The sequence below is a fragment of the Tenrec ecaudatus genome, chromosome 10, assembly GCF_050624435.1.
Source record: "Tenrec ecaudatus isolate mTenEca1 chromosome 10, mTenEca1.hap1, whole genome shotgun sequence".
NCBI lineage: Eukaryota > Metazoa > Chordata > Mammalia > Afrosoricida > Tenrecidae > Tenrec > Tenrec ecaudatus.
Genome location: NC_134539.1, coordinates 88,267,810 through 88,286,535, shown reverse-complemented (window position 1 = coordinate 88,286,535; position 18,726 = coordinate 88,267,810). Strand labels below are relative to the sequence as shown.

Here is an 18,726-nt window from a genome sequence, read left to right as displayed (position 1 = left end):
CGCCAAGGGCCCCATCTTTGGGCATTATCAGCTCCTCACTTGAAGGCCTTGGTAGTCTTGGCTATCTGCTCACCTAGCAACAGCCCGATCAGGTGTGGGCAGCCGGGTGAGGTGGGCTCTGTGTCCTGGGGGTTTGCCCAAGCAAGACCTCCAACCTGGGCCTCCCTGTATGTCTCGGTGCCGTCTTGCCTGCCCCTGCCCCCGCCCCCATCCCCGCCCCCATGCCTCCACTCACACCGTGAATGTAGTACCACCATCCCAATGGAACAGGAGGTGCCTGTGGGGGGTGCCCCACCAAACCCTTCCCGCTCCCCCCACTTCACGCTGGCCCCTCTCCCAGCGAGTCTGTGATCAGAAGCCACGGCTGCAGGCTGCAGACTTCCAAAACAATCGTCGTATCTTTATTGACTTTTTTTTTTCTGAATGCAATGACTGGTTTTTTTTGTTTTTTGTTTTTTTTTTTACTCTTAAGGAAAATAAACATCTTTTAGAAACAGCTCGATACACACAATCTTCAGTGTGAAGCAATATACTAATAAGAACACTAGTCGTCTTAACATTTACAGTCTTCATATATATTATATATATGTATATGTATACATATATATACACTATATAACGAGGCCAGATATAATACACACGTTTACCATTTTACAGTCATATATACAAGAAGTCGCTAGGGCGGCCTGTCTGGGAGCTGCATTAGGCCTATCAAAGCATGGACAGAACTGAGGACACAGATGGACAGGCGGACAGACTGGCGGGAGCTGGCCCAGGCCGTTGGTGGCTGCGTGGGGAGGGACATTGCGGGAGCCCTGCCCCCTGGCAAGGGCCCAGGCTGGGCTCTGCCGCAGGGCACACGACACGCAGCAGGGACACACGGGAGAAGCGAGCATGTTCCCGACATATATACATTCTAGGTGACATATATAGAGGGGCACACAGGTTTTTACACGAATCTAGCGCTGTCCCTGCTCCCCTCCTGAGTGGGTGCTGGGGTCCCTGTGGGTGGGGCTAGGGCACATTGCCAAAAGTGCGCTCTGCCGGCATCTCCTTTCCTTTTGCACTCACTCCTAGACTGGGTGCTGGGGTTGGGTGGAGGACCCGGGGAGAGGACGAACAGAAGCCAAGGGACAGCCTAGTTTGGGCCCACGAGGGAGTCAGTGTCCCGAACTTGGGTGCCAGGCCCCATGGGCCTGCCCAAACTGCAAGAAAGCCTGGGCAGCCACTGGTGGGTAGAATATTCCCAAGCTGCTTGCTCTAGAGGCTCTGGCCTCCCCTTGTTTCGTTCAAGGAGCCGCAAGCCCTCCTCTGCCATCCCCCCTCCCGGCTCTTATGACCCAGCGCATGTGTGTGCCCAGCTTCGTGCTGTGACCCACTGGGGGGCAGCCAGCCTCATCCAGGTAGGACACCTGCCACGTTGTCTCAGAACTTCCAGGAGGAGATGCAACCCAGGTTGGAGCCAGCTCCCACACCCACCAGAGCTGGGGTGCTCCGAGGAGCCTGGCCACTCCGTGGGGTCCTCCTCCAATCCTGGCCAGGGCCAGGAGGCTGGTGACCATCTCCAGCCATCAGGTTCTGGGGGCAGGCAGCTTCAGAAGGGATTTCAGCGCCAAGCAGCCAGATCTAATATCCGGAATCCGGACCTGGATCAAGGATCAGTTCTGGACCCCACCCGTAGGCAGCTCCTTCCTTCAGCGGCGGGCAGGCAGGAGTCTCCGGCTCGCCCAGCCGTTGAGGGTGGTTACAACGGCAGCCTCTGAAAGAGAAGGGGAGATGCAGGCCTGTTACCCACAGTTTCCCACCAGGGTTTATAGTAAATTCCTCCCAGGACCTGCCCCAACCTCTCGTCTGTCACTTTGTTGCCCGTGGTGGCAGGTTTCAGAGGAGCTTCCAAACTGAGACAGCCTGAGAGAAAGGATGTGGTTCTCCATGTCTCAAGAAACTGGCCAGTGAAAACCCACACAGCAGTGGAATCGCGTCCGAGTGCCGGAAGATCGGCCCTTCCGCCTGGGAGGCACTCGGACTGAGAACAGCTGCAGCTGTCCGTTAGTAGCCAGAACATGGAATGTACACAACAGGAATGCAGGAAAACCGGAAGCCGTCAACATGAAATGGAACACTTCCTCGATAGCCGTGGGCTGAAACGGATTGATTCTGACCATTTTGCCTAGAACTGGCCATTCTGCAGTCATGGGGTCTGATCTTTGCCAAGGATGCCAAACAGAGGAACTAGGTCAGGTTCATTGTCAAAAAAGAACATTTCAAGATCTCTCCTGAAGGACATGGTCAGAGAGAGGACCCTACCCATATGCCTACGAGAGACCTGTTCATAAGACTATCAGTTGAATTTATGTGCCAACCACTAATGCCAAAGATTGAAGATATTGAAGATTTTTGACCAAATTCTCTAAGTCTGAAATTGAGCTAACATGCACTCGAGGTGCACTGATCATTATTGGTGATTGGAACGGGGAAGCTGGAAACCAAGATGGCTCAGTAGTGGGGAAACTAGCGCTTTGATGATGGACAGAAATGACTCCGAGATCACCTGATGGATAGGCTTTTGCAAGACAAACACCTATTTGTTGCAAATACCTTTCTCAACAACATAAAGGCAACTAACGACACGCGTGGACCACGCAAGCGGGAAAACACAGGACTCAGACCGACCGCATGTGTGGAAAGCGGTGAGGAAGCAGCTCAGGATCACGTCAGGACAAGGTCAGGGGCCGACTGGAACAGACCACCAGCTGTGTGTCTGTTAAGTTCAATGAAGAAAAACGAAAGCCAGTCCAGAGAGGGCAAGCATGACCTCTCGCGCCTAGATTTAGAGACGTCTCAAGAAGAGACTCTGAAACTTGCTCTTCACTGCGGAGAAGGAGACATGAAATAAAAGCGCCTAAGAGACGACGTCAAGCCTCAGAAAGCTGCAACACTGAAGGATTCTACGGACAGAATGAGGAAGGCGCAGGACACTTCCAAAGATGGAAGGAACAGACATGCTCTCTGTACCCAAAATTATTGGTCGATGACATTCAACCATCTCAGGAGGCAGCATGTGATGGCGCTTGCTGGTTGATGCTGAGACAGTCTTTGGAAGACAGCTCCTTAGCCAACTGACTAGAAGAGATATTTGTGCCCATCCAACAGAGTGCAAAATTAGCAAACACTATCACCAGGGCCCTAGTGGTGCCGACAGGTAAGTAAATATTGGACTGCTAACAGCAGGGTTGGCTATTCAAATCCACTCGCTACCCTGGGGTTGGAAGATGAGGCTGTCTGCTCCCATAAAGATGTACTGTCTTTGAACCCCTTTATAAGTTGGAATTCACTCAACTGCCATGGGGTTGGGTATCCATAATATCACACCGAAGTAAAATGGTGCTGAAGATCATTCGAACATGGTCGAAGCAGCACATCCATCAGTGGGGAGCGAGCAGCCAGAAGTTCAGGACGGATTCAGAAGAGGATGTGGAACAAGGGAAGTCACTGCTGATGTCAGATGGATCTCGGCTGAAACCAGCGACTGCCAGAAAGACGTTCGCCTGTGTTTTGTTAACATTCGACTGTGTGAATCGTAACAAATTATGGATGCCATCGGGAAGAAATGGAATGCCCAAACACTTCATTGTGCCCACGTGAAACCTGTGCGCAGACCCAAGAGGCAGTTGGTCAAACGGAACAAGGGCCCGCGACAGGATTTAGAATCGGGGAAGGTGTGCGGCAGGGTGGTGTTCTCTCACCATCCTCCTTCAATCTGTCTGCCGAGCAGGTCATCTGAGAAGCTGGCGTGTGTGTGGAGACCGTGGCCTCCGGACTGGAGGATGACGAGCTTGCTAGCTGAAAACGAGAGTGCGAGGCACTCGCTGAAGGAGGCTCAGAGACGACAGCTGTCAGTAGGGATTCTAGCTCCCATCAAGAAAAGCATCCTCACGGCTGGGCCGAGAAGCAACATCACAACACACACAGAAAAGACAGAAGGATCCCATTGTACTTGGACCCACCATCAATGTCCGTGGAAAATCTGCTGCAGAAAGATCTCCTTTAAAGTGTTTTAAAAAAGCGCCAAGATGGATGTATTTTGAAGATGAAGGTGTGATTTTTTAAAAAGCCACGTATTTCAGTGAGAGTCAGACCGCGACCAAGTTAGACTGGAAGAGGAAGTGCGCCCGGATCCCGGGGTTGGCGAAGAGCACGGAGCATGCCAGGGGCCGCCAGATGGACAGTCTGTGTTAGACGGACAGTCGGATGCTCTCAGAAGCGGGGCCTTGGTCTCACATACTTGTGAAGTGTTATCAGGAGGGACCAGGCTCTGGAGAAGAACATCCGCTTGGTAAAATCACCCAAGAGGAAGACCGTCTCCGGACGGGCGACAGACGCTGTCTGGAGGCTCAGACAGACTGAAAATGCACTGGAGCAGGTTGTGTGGTGGCACGGACCAGGCATCGTTTCCCTCTGCACCCAGAGTCACCACCAGTCATCACCGCTGGGCACACCCAGGTGGAAGCTCTGTCCTGAATCTCCCACCTTCCACTCCCACCCACCCCCATGTTGTCTGAGCCCCTCTCTACGTAAGTCACAGGCTGGGGCACCTCCTAGTGTGAAGTGAACATCTGCCTGCCTGTGTGGGCAGGTCCCCCTGGGCATCTTGTGGGTCCCTCCCGAAATCCCAGCCACCCAGAACATGCCTTACACACATTCTTTAGGGTCATGTGGCTCATTAGCCATGACTCACAGGGCCACAGTGGTGGCTGATCAGCGCTGATCACAGGGCATGGGGGTGGGGGCGTGAGGACTGTGCAGCATGGGCACTGCTGGTGTAGACTGGGGAGCTCCCTCCCAGAGTTGGGCCCTTCTAGGCGTGTCCTGCCAGCGTGGCAGGAGGGGTGGGTCACCTACCTTATGCTTGGGACACTTCAAAGAAAAGTTCTCTTCAATGAAGATGCAACCTGTGACCAGAGAGATGGTTCTGTGGTTAGGACTGAGCACCCCAAGAAGGGCTAGGGAAGACAGGGAGGTGGGGGGCGGCCACTGCTCACAGGCTGCTTGCTCCCTTTTGAGTAAATCAGATCTTGCTTAAAACGTCACCATCCAAACGCAGACCCTGATGGTGGCCTGCCTGCCCCAGCCCAGTCTTGGAACAGAGCCTGACCGGCTCATACACTATGTGGGTGTATCTGCTGACCCCTTGAAGGCAAGAACAAAGAAAGGTCACCAGCCAGAGCGGCCTCCTTCAAGGCAAAGGAGAGGTTCTGACCACCACCCCCTCCCTCCTTGCCGTGGGGACTCCGGCTTTACTGCCAGAAATAGGAATGCTGGCTGCACCCACGGTTACTGCTGCTCTGGGTCCTGACCTTCACCGCTGTAAAGTGGGCATGATGTTGTCACCACCCGCCCTCTCTCCTGGGTAGTGTACGCCTCACCACCAGCAAGGTGGGGCTGGTCCAGGACAGGTGCTCAGGGGCTGGGGCGTCTTCAGCTAAGGAGGGTGGGGCTGGGGGTGGGGGGACACAAGGAGGGTGGTCTTGGGTCTTAGTGAAGCAGCCTATGCCTGGTGTGTAGGGGCACTGCCCACCTGTAGGATCCAAGCACGGTAGGGCACGCCTTGTCCTTGGTGATAGCCTGGGACCAAGGTATGAGGCTGTCTCAAGGAGCCTGGCTCCCCTGCCACCACCACCACCAGGTGTGTTGGGGGGAGGTGTCAGAGGAGGGCTGATTAATCCCAGAGCCAGCCCTGCCCTCAGCCAAATTCCAGGCCCACCCTCCCCCTCCCTGCCATGCCAGCACCATCTTGAACCATTTCACAAATGCCTGGGCGCCAGAGCTGACACAGGTGAGCTCCCAGGTGTCTGAACCTGGGCACCTTGGGCTGACCCGTGGAGCAGAGATGCCCTCCGCCTGAGGCAGGGCTGCACCAGCAGGACCAGGCTCCAGTCCAGGAGAGCCCGATAGAGGAGCCCACCCCCGTACCAGGAGAGGTAGTGCAGGGTTGCTAGATCCAGCTACGCTCTGCTGAGGGGGGCAGAGGGGGACACCTGCTGCCCTCAGTCCTCACGCTGAGGACTCAGGTGCGCCTGACCTGGCCCCGGCATGTTCTATGGCCTCACATGCGTGTGGAAGTCGGACCATGAGCAAGGAAGACCAAGAGAGAGTGGACACGGTTCATTCAGCGCACAGGGGGCGGCTATGAGGCGGGAGCCCCTGGACAGTGCTGACAGCAACACATGGAGCCTGGCACGGCGGCGGGTTCAGAGCTGGAGGACTGCGAATCCCCCAGCTGTTCTGCAGGGAACGATGAGGCTGCCGGCTCTCGGTAACGACACATGGCCTCAGATGGTGCACCAGGCCGCTCAGGCCTGTCTGTCCTACCGGGCGGCTGTGATCAGAGTCCACCCAAGGGCAGGGTGTGGTTCAACACGCAGGCGTGTGCTGGGGCCTGGACCACAGGGGTCTGACGCAGGAGCTTCTCCAACCCGTGGGAGCTATTCCTGTGTTGTGAGGCCACGCACCTGGCTAAGGAGGGGAGCCTGGCTTAGAACTGATTCAGGGATGCTGACAGGGTGGGCACAGGAGGTGGCCGGCAGCTCAGCTCTCCAAGGAGCTGGTACCACCGGAGCCTGAGTGCACGCCAGGGGGCGGGTCAAGGTTCTGGGGTGCGGGGCAATGGGGCAGGCGAGGCATGCAGGGTGGCTGCACCGGGTTTGGGGAAGCGTCTCCAGGCAGTGGGAGGTCTCGGCTGGCCTCGCAGAGCACATGTGACAATAGCCCCGCCTGAAGCTGGGCCCTGGGCATGTGGTCTCTCTGTTCAGAGGGCAGGGGCAGGGCACTGCAGCACGGGGGAGCTCTCCCAGGTGGGGACGGGTACCCTCCAGGGGCACGGGGACAGGCAGGCCCAGTAGACTAAGGTGCAGTCTACAACCAGGCTCCAATGTGCGGCTTACAGATGAGGCAACTCTGCCTTTCACCCAAGCCCAAGAATGCCACCGGTGTAGTCGGCACAGAAGCTGCCCGTAACAGGTCCCCTGAAGTCAGGTCCTCCTGAATGACAGAGGCCACGAGAAGCACTTTCCTCCTTGGGATGAAGTGCTGACTGTGTCCGCCGAGTCCTCGTTCCCCTGCACAGACGAGGAGGACCAGGCTGGGCTCTCAGAGCGTCCTGGCCTGTACACTCTGCATGCTGCGTGTGGCGTTCCGTGCATGAGTGACTGCAGAGCATGGTGGGCGGAGAGGCTGCTGGGGCCTGTCCTACTTCCAGACCCCACCATCTGCTGAAAACGGGCTGTGGCTGCCCTCCGACATCATGAGGCGGCGGCCTGGCCTCCGTGTCCATTTTGAATCTCATTTCCTTACACGTTTGTCGTCCTCTCCGTTTCTGCTCCGCCCAGAGGACTCCTCTTCATCCTTCAAAGGCCCAGTGCCAGTGCCCCTCCCCCTCTAAGACCTAAAAACCTCCCTCGCCCCTTGGGAATGTCAGCCTCTTGAAGAGCTCTCACACATTTTATCACGTGTGCCCCCGGCACCCCGCTCTCCACACTGGACATTCTGTAGATGGGGATTCTGGGGACTGACTCATCTTCGTGCCCCTTGGACTGCCCAGCAAATATCCAGGTAGACAGAAGGGCAGCTGAGGGTGACACGGTCAGCTGGTCCCACTCGTGGAACTTACCAGTGTCGCCGGCACACGGATAATGGTAGGTCTGGACACATCCTTTGTGGCAGCATCCGATGGTGGCCCCGGTTTCTTGGCAGCCGGAACATGTCTGGTGAGGAGAGAGGGGAGGCAGGTGAGCTTTGGTGCAGAGCTTAGTCCCACGCGTACCAGCCAGGCCCCCATCCCTGCTTTCAGTGTCGAAACAGCCCCGCAGAGGGGTAGGCGCAGCTCTAGGCCAGTTCTCTGGACGCCCTGGCTGGGGCTATGGGTGGGTGCTGGCTCTCAGGCTGGGCATCACACAGACCTCAGTTCAACCCCGGCTCTGCCCTTCTGCGCTGCATGGAGTTGGAGCAGTGACTCCGACTGCGCCTCAGTGCCTCATCTGCCCCAGGGGGGCGGTGCCTCCCTGATGGGGGTCCCCATGAAGCTTCATTGGGAGCCTGCGCACATCCAGCCAAGCATGCATGCCAGCGTCTATGACGGCTCCTTGGGGTGGGGTCCCAGGGAAGCCCTGTGTCTGTCTTTGTCCTCCCAGCAGGCCTCAGGGAGGGCGGGCCAGCTCCCACGGACTCAGTCCACACATGGTGAACCAGGCCCCCAGCCCCGGCCAGTGATGGGCTCAGCATGACTTCCCTCCTTCAGGTAGCAGACTCTCCCCTGGACCAGGGTGACCAACCCTCCCCAAGGCTCAAGGTGACTCAGAAAGCAGGCAAGGCGGTCGGTGTCCGGAGATGCTGACTTCCCACCTGGTACTTGGCCCATGCTGGCTCTCTAAATGTGGGCCCCCTGGATCTAGGGCCCTACTGCCCACGGGCAAGATTACAATGTCAAGAGAACTCTTGAGGCAAAACTGGAGATTAAGGGACTGCTCTCCCCCATCATAGGTGCCAGGACCACAGCCCCTCATTGTATGGGTAGGGTGTCGGGCCAAGCAGGAAGTTAGTGGCAAGGTGCAGGCTCAGACACCGAGTGGAAGGTCTCCCGCCAGGCACAGTGGGAAGCTGCATCCTACTGGTTCACCAGAGAGGAAACTGAGGCCCGGGGAGGTGGTCACACACAGAGTGCACAGCAGGGCTGGCCACTTGCTCAAGCAAGGGCGGGGCTCCACACAAGCAGCCAGGACTGGGGGACCTTTGGAAACCAGCTGGGGGTGTAGGTGAGGCTGAGTCCACCCCTACCCCTCCTCCACCTAGCCCAAGAATGCCCACTCTGGTGCCCAGGGCTGAAACGGGAATCTTCTAGAACACTGGGTTTTCACATGCTCTTTCGGAATGGACCATTTCCTTTTGGCCTGGGCTGGGGCCTCTAGAGGCTAACCCCGCCCCCAAATTCCTGGCCCACAGAAAGGCATGGGAACAGGAATGGAGCCCAGACCAGGCCCCAAGCTCCTGTCTGAATGCAGTCCTTGAAGCTGCTAAGTTACCTTAACTGTGGGGCCTGCTGCGGGGGGGGGGGGGGGGGGATTAGGGTTTCTTTCTACTTTCTTGTACTATGACACTCTTTGAAGTGGGCATATGGGCGATGCCCATCTTGGGGTTGAAGAGACAGAGGCAGGGGAGACGTCAGGCTTCTCAGCCCCAGAACCATGGCTCCTGCTACTGTGGCCGGGCCTCCTTAGACCTCAATGGCACTGCAGCCTCTCAGCCGTGCAGGGAGCTGGGCCTGCATCTGGGATGGGACAGGCACATGCTCTGTGGGCAAGCTGAGAAGCAGGGGCTATGTGAAAGCAGGCTCTGTGGGGGCCCCCAGCAGGGAGAAGCTGGGTGTCCCCAGCAGCTCATAGTCCTGTCCCTCCAGAGAAGAAAGCAAAGCACCCAGAGGCAAGTGCCCCACCCACAGCACATCTTGGCCCTTGGCAGAGCTGGGGACAAGTGCTGCCAACATGCTGCCAAGGGAGGGGCCTTGGCAGGTACAGGTGGCACCCAAGGTGTTGGCAGAGAGGTGGCCCCACGGACCCTCTCCTGCAGCCAGGAGCTCCAGGAAGGTGCTGGGTGCTGTGCAGGGGCACCCTCGCACCTGCCATCTCTGGCAGGGAGGCCTTTAGGCTCTTCCCAGGCTGCCGATGCTGTGCTGGCAAACACTGGCACCTGGCTTCCCATCCTCACCACTCAGGGATGTCCCTGGCAGCGAGCATGGGCTGGGGAGGGCCAGAGCTCTGCACCAGATCTCAGGGGGATGCTTGGTGAAGTCCTGTACCTGATTCTGGTGCAAGGCAGCACCAAGGGGCCCCTCAGAGTCTCGGGAACCAAATCTGAGTCCTCCTGCAACCCCAGGAGACCCACCAGGGCTACAGTGGGGCCAGGAGCACAGAGCTCTCAAGACAAGATAGTCTCAGAGCCAGAGCGGCTGCAGGGGGGCTGTCAGGCCCGAAGGTACACAGGTGCAGGCAGGAACCTGAGCCAGGAGGGGACCAAGGTGGAGCGGAGCCTCTCAGTGCTGGGCTGTGGGCAGCAGTGGGGTGGTGACTGGCGGGAGCCAGGAGCTGAAGGTTCTCATGGCTTTTGAATGATGGGGATGGGAGACTCTGTAAAAGGTGTGAGGAGTCAGTGATTTGAGAGAACAAAGCAGAAGGAAGGGGAGGGGGAGCCCAGGTTTGGGGGTGGGGTGTGCTGGTGTGACCTGAAAGTCTCTAACCTCCCTTTGGGCTGTGGGGGTTGAACCAAGCACTCCTGGGGGTGTCTTCCCCGGGGAGGCAAAAACGCAGGGTGGAGCTCAGCTGGAGGGAGCAGTGGGCAGGGAGCTTAGGAGTGGGAGCTGGGGTCCAGGGAGGCCAGAGATGAGGGGCTTCTCCAGGGCACTGAGCACCCCAGATGCAGGTAGCCTGAGGCCTGGCTGGAAGTAAGCTTGCCCTGGCCCTGTGTCCCTCTGACCCCCAGCTGCTTCTTCAGCAGGACGGTTCTTCATATTGGTCCCCCTGCTCAGGGTCAGTGCCCAGTACTCAGCAGACGGCAACCAGCTGCAGGGTGGACGGGTGGACAGATGAGCTAGCAAATGAACTGAACATGGGAGGAGGCCAGACACGGATGGAAGGTGTCCCCACATAGGACAACATGGCAGATGTGTGTGGGAGGGTGGGGTGGGGGGGAGTACCAGGAACATGTGGCCCAGGGTGGCTGTCCCACCCCCCAGCCCTGCTGGGTCTCTCAGCACCTCGGGACAACACAAGGCAGGCCTGTGGAGGTTGGGAGAGAACTTGGGCCGTGGTCCCCGTCACCTGCTCCGAACCTCGACAAAGCAGGCTGTTTGTGAGTGCAGGGTGCCTGGCAGTGGCCACCGCAGGGCGACACTACCCACTCCTCTTACTGCCGCTGGACCAGCAGTGCCACCGCCAGAGACAGATGTGGGCAGGACGATGAGAGATCCCTCTCCATCCTCAAGGCCCCCTGGCCAGGGTGGCCTTGAGGACGGAGGGCACATGTCCGCCAGTGCACAGGCTGGGACTTGCTGAGCCCTGGCTCGCACAGTCCCGCAAGGGGAACTCTCCAGAAGGGGGGTTTCCGAGCTCCTGGCCTGGGGCCAGGTAGGTGGGGTGCTGCCACCAGGTAGGGCCACGTCCCACATGGTTCTCTTGGGGACCTCAGATGGCCCGCTCTGTTCCCAGGGGAGCTGGTTGCCTGCAGCAGACTGCTCCCTTTTGGAAGGCAGGTCTGGTCCTTCCCACTCCGCCCCCAACCCCAACCCCTTCCGCCAGAGAAGGAATGTTGGGGTGTAGGTGTATGTGAGTGGGCCCTGGGCTGGACAGGGAGATGTGTGTGGGGTGTGTGTGTGTTGCAGGTATTGCTGCCTCAGTCTGCCACCCCCCTCCCTCCACCGGCCCTCAGGCTCTCCGGAGGGTGTGCCAAGCCTGCTGACCAAATTCATGCCTGGGGGGGGGCGGGGCGTATCTGGGAGGTGAGGGGGCGCCTGGCCTTGTCCTTCTGGACCCTGAGTTCCCCACCTTGGGCGGCTTTGCCTCTTACCATGTCCATGGCCACCTTCATAGCCTCCTGCAGCCCAAAGAGCTTCCCGGCCACCAGGTAGACCCCGCCCGTCCACACGGCACAGGCCTCGTGCACCCAGTGTTCCTGGGCGCCTCCACCCGGCTCGGCGGGCTCCTCCTTGCTGCACTCGTGCTTGCGACTCTTGTCAGCTGCGGCCACCTCCTCGCCGCCGTCCCCCTGGCCATCGCAGCAGTAGCAGCTCTGCAGCCGCCTGGACAGGCCCCGCGCACTGGTGCGCAGGGAGCCCTGCTTGGCAGGGTCTGCTGGGCCGTCGGGCCTGGTGGGCTTCTCGGTGGCAGCGGCGGTGGTGGTGGCGGCGGTGATGGTGGCGGCGGCGGTGGTGGCCGCCACAGTGGGGGCCACAGCGGCGGTACACTCAAGGCCTCTGAGTGTTCTCTCTACGGGCAGTGTGGCCTCCTCGCAGGGACCCTCCACCCGCACCTTCTCCTTGAGTTTTGGCTTCTTTTTGGGGAGGCAGTGTTCAGGGTAGTAGGGGCCGCAGAGGTCCCCAAGGTCCTTAAAGTTGGCTGGGTTTTGGCAGAGGCAGCAAACAAGGCAAGAGGTACTGAGAGCCTTGGAGACCACGGGCCCCAGGTGCATGGTGGAGGAGAGGGGCAGGGATGGCCGTGGCTGCAGGACAGAGCCTCCAGGGAGCAGGGCCAGGGAGGCCCCGGCCACGTCCAAGGAGAAGGTAGAGGAGGAGGAGGAGGAGGAAGTGGAGGAGGAGGGTTTCCTGTGGGGCTTGGGCTCGTCCCCCGGGGAGTTGACGACCGTGCACACGGTGGTGAAGGCGTCTCGCTTCTCCACCCGCACATAGGGGGAAAAGGCTGGGATCCGGCTGTCCGCCCGGAGCCGCTTGCAGGAAGAAATGTACTTGAGGCGGATTTCAGGCTCTGCAGGATCCAGGGGCAGCACCTGCTGCTGCCGCCGCCTTTTGGCACGCCCCTTGCAGGGGGAGGAGGTGGTGTTCTTTGCCCGGCCCCGCGTGAGCCGCTTCCGCTTGGAATAGCTGCTGTAGGTGGCAGGGCCTGGCTGCTTCTGGGCCCTGGTCTGGGGCTGGCAGAGCAGGCCCTCGGGGGCCTGGGAGTACAAGCCCACCTCCTCCATCTTTGGCTTTTTGCCTCCTCCACCAGGGATGTCCTCGTCACCCCCCTGAGCGCTGCTGGCCCTGTCTCGGGGGGCTGGGAGCAGAGCTGGGCCCAGGTGGGGTCGTTTATCAGGAGGGCCTCTGGGCAGCCCTAGGGCTCCAGCCCTGCCCTTCCTGCTTCTCTTCTTAGGTGCCAGGGTGGTCCCACCGGGGGGCAGGCCCTCCAGGGACGTAAAGGCCTCGGTTTTGAAGCACTCGGTGGAGGACAGTTTCTTACTGTTCATGAGTTTGCCTTTTAGGGATCGGTTGTTGGGGTTTCTACAGAACGGGTCAGCCCCCAGAGCTGCGGGGACCTTGGGCCCCACGCCAACACCCGGCAGCCCTTCCTCGGCCCCGGCAGGGCTGCCTGCTGCACTCTTGAGCCCCCTCTCTTTCTCGGGGAGGCCCGGGCTCAGGGGATCGGCAGGGGTGGCCCCGGACACCACTTTGCAGGCGAACTTCTTGAGGCTGGGCGAGGTGATCTTTTGCACGATGGCCTCCAGCTTCAGGCCGCGGCCCTTGCGCGGGGGCAGCACCTTGGTCTTCATGGCCGCCTGGAAGGTGGTCCTGGAGGCCATCTTGATGCAGATGCTGGGGGGCTCCAGTGGCAGGGGCTTGGTAGGGGCCTCGCCCCCGCTGCCCTTGGCCGATTTGGCCTTCTTGGGCGACGACGACGACGACCTCTTGAAGAGCGCAAGGGTGCCCTCGGCCTTCTCCTCGGGGGCGTCCCCGCTGCCGCCGCTCCGCAAAGCCAGGCCACGCTTCTTGGCGGGCACAGGTGCCATGAAGGCAGCCTTCCGCTTGAGCGCATGCAGGGGCCGCTCGGACGGCTTCCGGATGACGCCCCCGCCGCCAGGCTTGGGGAGCCGCGCCCGCTGGCCGGCCCTGCCCTCCTTCTGGGGGCCGCCCGAGGCCTTGAAGGGCGCGGGCAGGTGGCTGTTGAGGATTTTCTTGGCCACGCGGCAGCTGGGCAGCCTGCTCTCGGCGGGCCGCCTCCGCTTGGCGTGGAAGGCCTCCTGGGTTCTGGTGCGGGACCGGAGGATCATGGAGCGTTGGTCCTTGCCGCCCGGCGTTGCTGGCGAGTCGGGATCCCTGGTCTTGGAGCCCATGGGGCTGCTGTCGGAGGCCACGGGCAGGGCGGCAGGGTTGCTGGGGCTGGACGCGGCCTTGGGGGAGGGCTTCCCCACCCGTTTGCCTGACTTGAAGGCTGCCCTCTGCTTGCCCCCAAGCCGCTCCGGGGGCGCAGGGGCGGTGGGCAGGCCCGGGGGGCCGGGTGTGCGGGGCTCGCTCAGGGCCGTGAAGGAGCGGGTGCACATCCTGGGGAGACCTTCCGAGGCGGCCCGGCCCGGGGCCCCAGCCCCTTCCGTCTGCCCCGGAGGGGGCCCTGCACACGACTCGGGGAGCAAGAGGTCTCGGGGCAGCACGGGCGCGCGGCACGGTGAGTCCTCGGCCTCGGGAAGCCCCCGCTGCACCCGGCGACTCCGCAAGCTTTTGCCCCGCGGCACGGGCTCCTTCTTGGCACTGGGCGTCTCGGGCACTGCGGGCTTGGTGGGCTTTGGGCCCAGCGGGGCATCCTGGGCAGCGGTGTCCCCGGGGGCCCGCTCACCATCTGGCCCCTCCTCACCTGGCTTCATGTGGGAAAGGGAGGCCTCGAACCAGCTCTGCACCTTGCACTCGGCGCCCACGGTGGGGCCCAGCAGGATGACCGAGTCCCCGGACAGGTGGCAAGGTGAGCCCCAGTCAGACTTAGAGTCTAGCACCTCTTCCACCTCCTCCTTGGTGCAGGTCAGCGGGGCCTTAGGGGACAGTGGGTCCTGCAGGCTGGGCCTGTGCTCGGGGCTGCCCAAGAGCTCGCACAGGGACGAGTACTCCTCCTCAGCTTCCAAGCCCTCCTTCCTGCTGGTGGGCGGCAGCAGCGGGAGGTCCCCGAAGTCGGCGGCAGTGCAGCGGTGCTGGCTCTCCTCCAGCCACCGGTCGGCTTTGCCCACGACCTCGTGGCACTGCAGCAGCCTGCCAGCCTCCTCTTTCACGCTGCTCACCTCCTCCGGCTTAAAGTCTCCAGGCACAGCTGCCTTCTCCCCCCCAGGCTCCTCCCCCGGGAAGCCGAGGCAGGCGGGCGCCTCCTGGGCACCATCTTTGCCGATGCCCTCTGAGGCTTTCCCAGCAGGTTCCAGGCCCTTGCTGAGCTCGCCAGGGTGCAGCCCCCAGCGGGGGCAGGCGTCGCCCAGGTTCTCCTCTGGCCAGGCAAAGGGGTTGGTGCTGTCCTCTGAGCCGGTGGGAGCCGCATCCGGGAAGCAGTCGAAGGCTGCTGCATTGGGGTCTACCGGGGGCACCCCAAGGGGGGCCTTGGTGCCGAAGGCGAGGGGCCCCGTTGTCTTTTTGGGGTCAGGGGTGGCAAAGCCCAGGGAGGGGTCCTCGAACAGCTCGGGGCCGAAGTCCTTGGTGTTGCTGCCCTTGTCCAACTGCAAGGGGTCCGGGAGGGACTCTGGGTCCCCTGGCCGAGGCCACCCGCTCTTGGCCCCAGGGTCCAGGCAGGTGCTGTGGTTCTCCAGAGAGAAGGCTGGCTTGCCAGGGTCCTTGGCCAGGCTGGGGCCCTCGGCCCAGGCCTTGCTGGGCTTCTCGCCCATGGCCTCCTGCAGCCCCAGGATCTCCGAGGCCAGGTCCTCCTGGGCCAGGGCGCTGAGCAGCAGCCGCGGGCAGTCGCGCTCACCCGCCACGAACTTGGAGAAGCTGTCCAGGGGCAGGCTGCTGTGCAAGCTCTGGAAGGAGTCGTCGGACTTGGTGGACATGTCGTCAGGCGAGGTCACGGAGCAGGTGGACACGGACTCGGGCTTGGCCTTGGAGGTGCTGTTGACCCTGGCAGGGCTGCTGCGGGCCTGGTTGCAGTAGAGGAAGCTGCGATCCAGAGGGTCCTCAGAGCCACTGAGGTAGTCGGCCTCTGGGGGCTCGGCATGGATGGACTGTGGTGTGCTGCTCAGGGGCTCTGACAGCGGCGTGCCCACCGGCTCGGTCAAGTAGCCGCCGCCGCCCTCGGGGCTGCAGTGCTGACTCTTGAGCTGTTCGGGCGTCCTGGACACCAGGCCCTTGACCGCCTTCTTGGGTGGCGCAGCGGCCTTGGAGAGGAGCGCCTGCTGCAGCGTGTTGGAGATGTTCTCCACCTGCGAGGTCAAGGCCGTGAGGCTCTGCAGGCTGAGGTCCGACAGCAGGCTCTCGGGGAGCTTGTCCTTCTGTAGGGGCTTGCAGTTGCCAGCCTGCGGGTCCACGGAGCTGGTGGCATCCGTCGGGGAGGGGTTGAGCAGGGGCATGAAGTGGCTGTGGTCGGTGATAGCAGTGGGGAAGGCGCCGGTGGCCAGCGGTGGCTGGCTGTAGGGGAAGTTCTCCAGGTTGGGCATCAGTGGGGACGGGGTCGAGCTGTAGGATGGCGAGCGGCCCACCGAGCGCGCGGGCGAATGGCTGGAGCTGGGGCTGAAGGTCTGGTAGTACTGCTCTGGGGTCCGCACAGCTGCATCGGGCTGGCAGTAGCCCTGGCCTTGCTGCCCGTAGTGTTGGTACTTGGTGAGGTTTTGGTAGTGGAGGGTTTCCTGGGCATGGTGCCGGCTCTGAAGGGCTTGCTGCTGCTGCTGCTGCTGTTGCTGCTGCTGCTGCTTCTGCTGGTCATAGCTGAGGCGGCCAGATGGGTAGGCGTGAAGGTTCTGGACCCTCTGCCCTGGGGCCAAGCTGGCGTTGGCTGTCAGCGGCCTGTCATGGGATGGGGCAGACGGAGCGGTGCAGCTCTTGTAGGAGTGAGCCCCCTGCCCGCCCCCTTGGACGGATGGGGAGTAGGTGGAGGAGGCAGGGAAGGACTGGGAGTGCTGGGGGAAGTGGCTGCTCGGGGGGAAGGGCAGCGGAGAGGCAATGTCGTTCTGCAGCTTCTGCCTCTGGAGCTTGGGATAGACCAGGGTCTGCTGCGGCTGGGGCAGTGGCTGGGGCTGGGGCTGCTGTGGTGGTGGTGGTGGTGGCGGCGGCGGCGGTTGCTGCTGCTGCTGCTGCTGCATGTGGAGCGAGTGAGTCCGAAAGGGCAGCTGGGCACCCTGCTCTGGATACTGCCTGCCAGGGGGCACGGCTGTCTTCTTCATCAAGCTCTCGTCATATTTGCCCACGCCTCCCGGCAGGGGCTGTGGCTGAGGAGCCCCCCAGGCCTGCAGGCTCTCCTCCCCGCCCGTGTATCGCCCGGGGTACGGGCTGTCCTGCACACTGTAGCCGGGGAAAGGTGGCCGCCCCTGCAGGGCCTGTGGTGAGGACAGGGCCTTGCTGCCACGGTGGTACTTCTCCCCGCCCACAGAGGCGGCTGGGCCGGCGGGGGGGCCGGTGCTGCCCTCGTAGCCAGGGTAAGGCTGCTGGTTATAATAGTCCTTGGTGAGCAGCCGCTGACGGTCGCAGCTCAGCCCGGCCTGACTCGGCTGCCTGTAATTCTCCAGGCGTGCTGTCTCCTGTGGGGTCTGCTGGTAGTTCTGCTGTTTGCCATGGAAACCACACCTTTCTCGAAAAGACTGCATGACTCGGACTGGTTATCTGTGAAAAGAAAGAGGGAGGCCGGGGGGGGAGGAGAAGGGAGGGAGAGAGAGAGGCATTGGATTCAGATGGGCCACCTCCTCCTGCCCCAGAAGGTGGCCCCCACCCCCTCCCACCCCGTGCGCCCCACTGGAAGCACTCTGCACAGTTGCCCTGCCTGGGCCTCCCACCAGCTGTGCACATATTGACAACTTATGTGTCAGGGAGGCGGCGCTGTAATCCCTGCTCCCACACCCCCTGCAGCTGAGCCCTGCCAAGGACAGCCACCAACGCGGAGGCGCAAACTGATCACCCAGTGCCAGGCCACCGCCTGTCCACAGATGCCCAGCCAGCCAGCGACTGCCCCCACCCCCTGGCCAGCTCCTTCCTTCCCCACCCCTCCTGCCATCCCCCAGCCCTGAGCATTTCGCGGAGCAATTCCAGCTCCCTGTCCCCCAGGGGCTCGGAGGATCCCGTTGTCTGGCCGCTGGGCTCCAGCCTGTGTGTATGACCTGTCACAGGGGACCTGCGGGGAGGGGGGGTGTCTGCCTCTGTTTGGGGAGGCGGCGTTGTGTCACATCTTTGGGTCTGTGCGTGTGTACACCCGCATGCACACATCACACGAGGCACATGTGCACACTCACATGTGCCGCACCACCTGGACTCTGCGTGTTCCTTTTCAGAGGGCCCTTAGGGACCCTGAGACACTGTAAGCATCCATGTGCTGGCTTCAGCTCCCAGGGAGGCAAAGTGGGGGTTACCTGCCTGGTTTTGATATTGAGGGCGGCTGAACAGAGTATGTGCCGAGGAAGGGCGGGCGTGCATGCTAATGGTGCACGCGTACACAGCCCCGAGCCTGCGGCCCTTCCCCTGCACATCTGAGAAGCTGGGTTCTCTCCTGGGCCCTGGGCTCTCCACTCCTCCCGCCTCTGCAGGGTCAGGGCTAGGGCACGCTGCAGCCCCCCATCCATCTGGTTATGATTTTAGGGGTCAGGCCTGGGTGGAGCTGAGCTGGCTGAAGCAGGATTCTGGGTCAGGAAATGACCTGGGGTGGGGTGGGGGTGGGGGGGCCTTTCAGAGCACAGCAACTGGATTCACTAAATAGGCAGAAAGCAGCCGCTCAGGCTGAGAGGCAAGGCAGGCCACCCCACAAAACGTTTGTTAGAGAGAGCTTGGGAAGGGGGAGGGCTGAGAGGAATGTGCTGGGCGTGGGACCAGGGATCTTGTCAAGGGTCTGGCTGTCATTGGCAGAGTCCCAGAGTACTCTGGGATTTACCCTGCAAAAATGCTGGCCAGGAGGTGAGAACTGGGCCCAGGAGAGGACAGGAGCATCCCAGCTCTCCTTCCTAAAGGCTGCCGGGGAAGGGGTGGTCGGCTCAGGTTGCGGAGGGTGTGAAGAGGGCCTGAAAGGCATAAGGGAGAGAAACACAAAGAGA

The 18,726-nt window shown here is 61.3% G+C and overlaps 1 protein-coding gene across 3 annotated transcripts in view; it reads right to left on the bottom strand.

Annotated features, from left to right (window-relative positions):
• Positions 1-382: 382 nt before the first annotated feature.
• Positions 383-18,726, bottom strand: part of RAI1 (retinoic acid induced 1) — a 131,017-nt gene continuing 112,673 nt past the window's right edge. For all 3 annotated transcript variants that reach the window (XM_075560954.1, XM_075560952.1, XM_075560953.1), the window contains 4 exons: positions 11,614-17,311; positions 7,670-7,763; positions 4,903-4,952; positions 383-1,759 (listed from right to left, as the gene is read on the bottom strand). In XM_075560954.1, the coding sequence (XP_075417069.1) occupies positions 1,745-1,759; positions 4,903-4,952; positions 7,670-7,763; positions 11,614-17,295 (5,841 nt within the window). In that variant the 5' untranslated portion in view covers positions 17,296-17,311 and the 3' untranslated portion in view covers positions 383-1,744. The remainder of the gene's footprint in view (positions 1,760-4,902; positions 4,953-7,669; positions 7,764-11,613; positions 17,312-18,726) is intronic.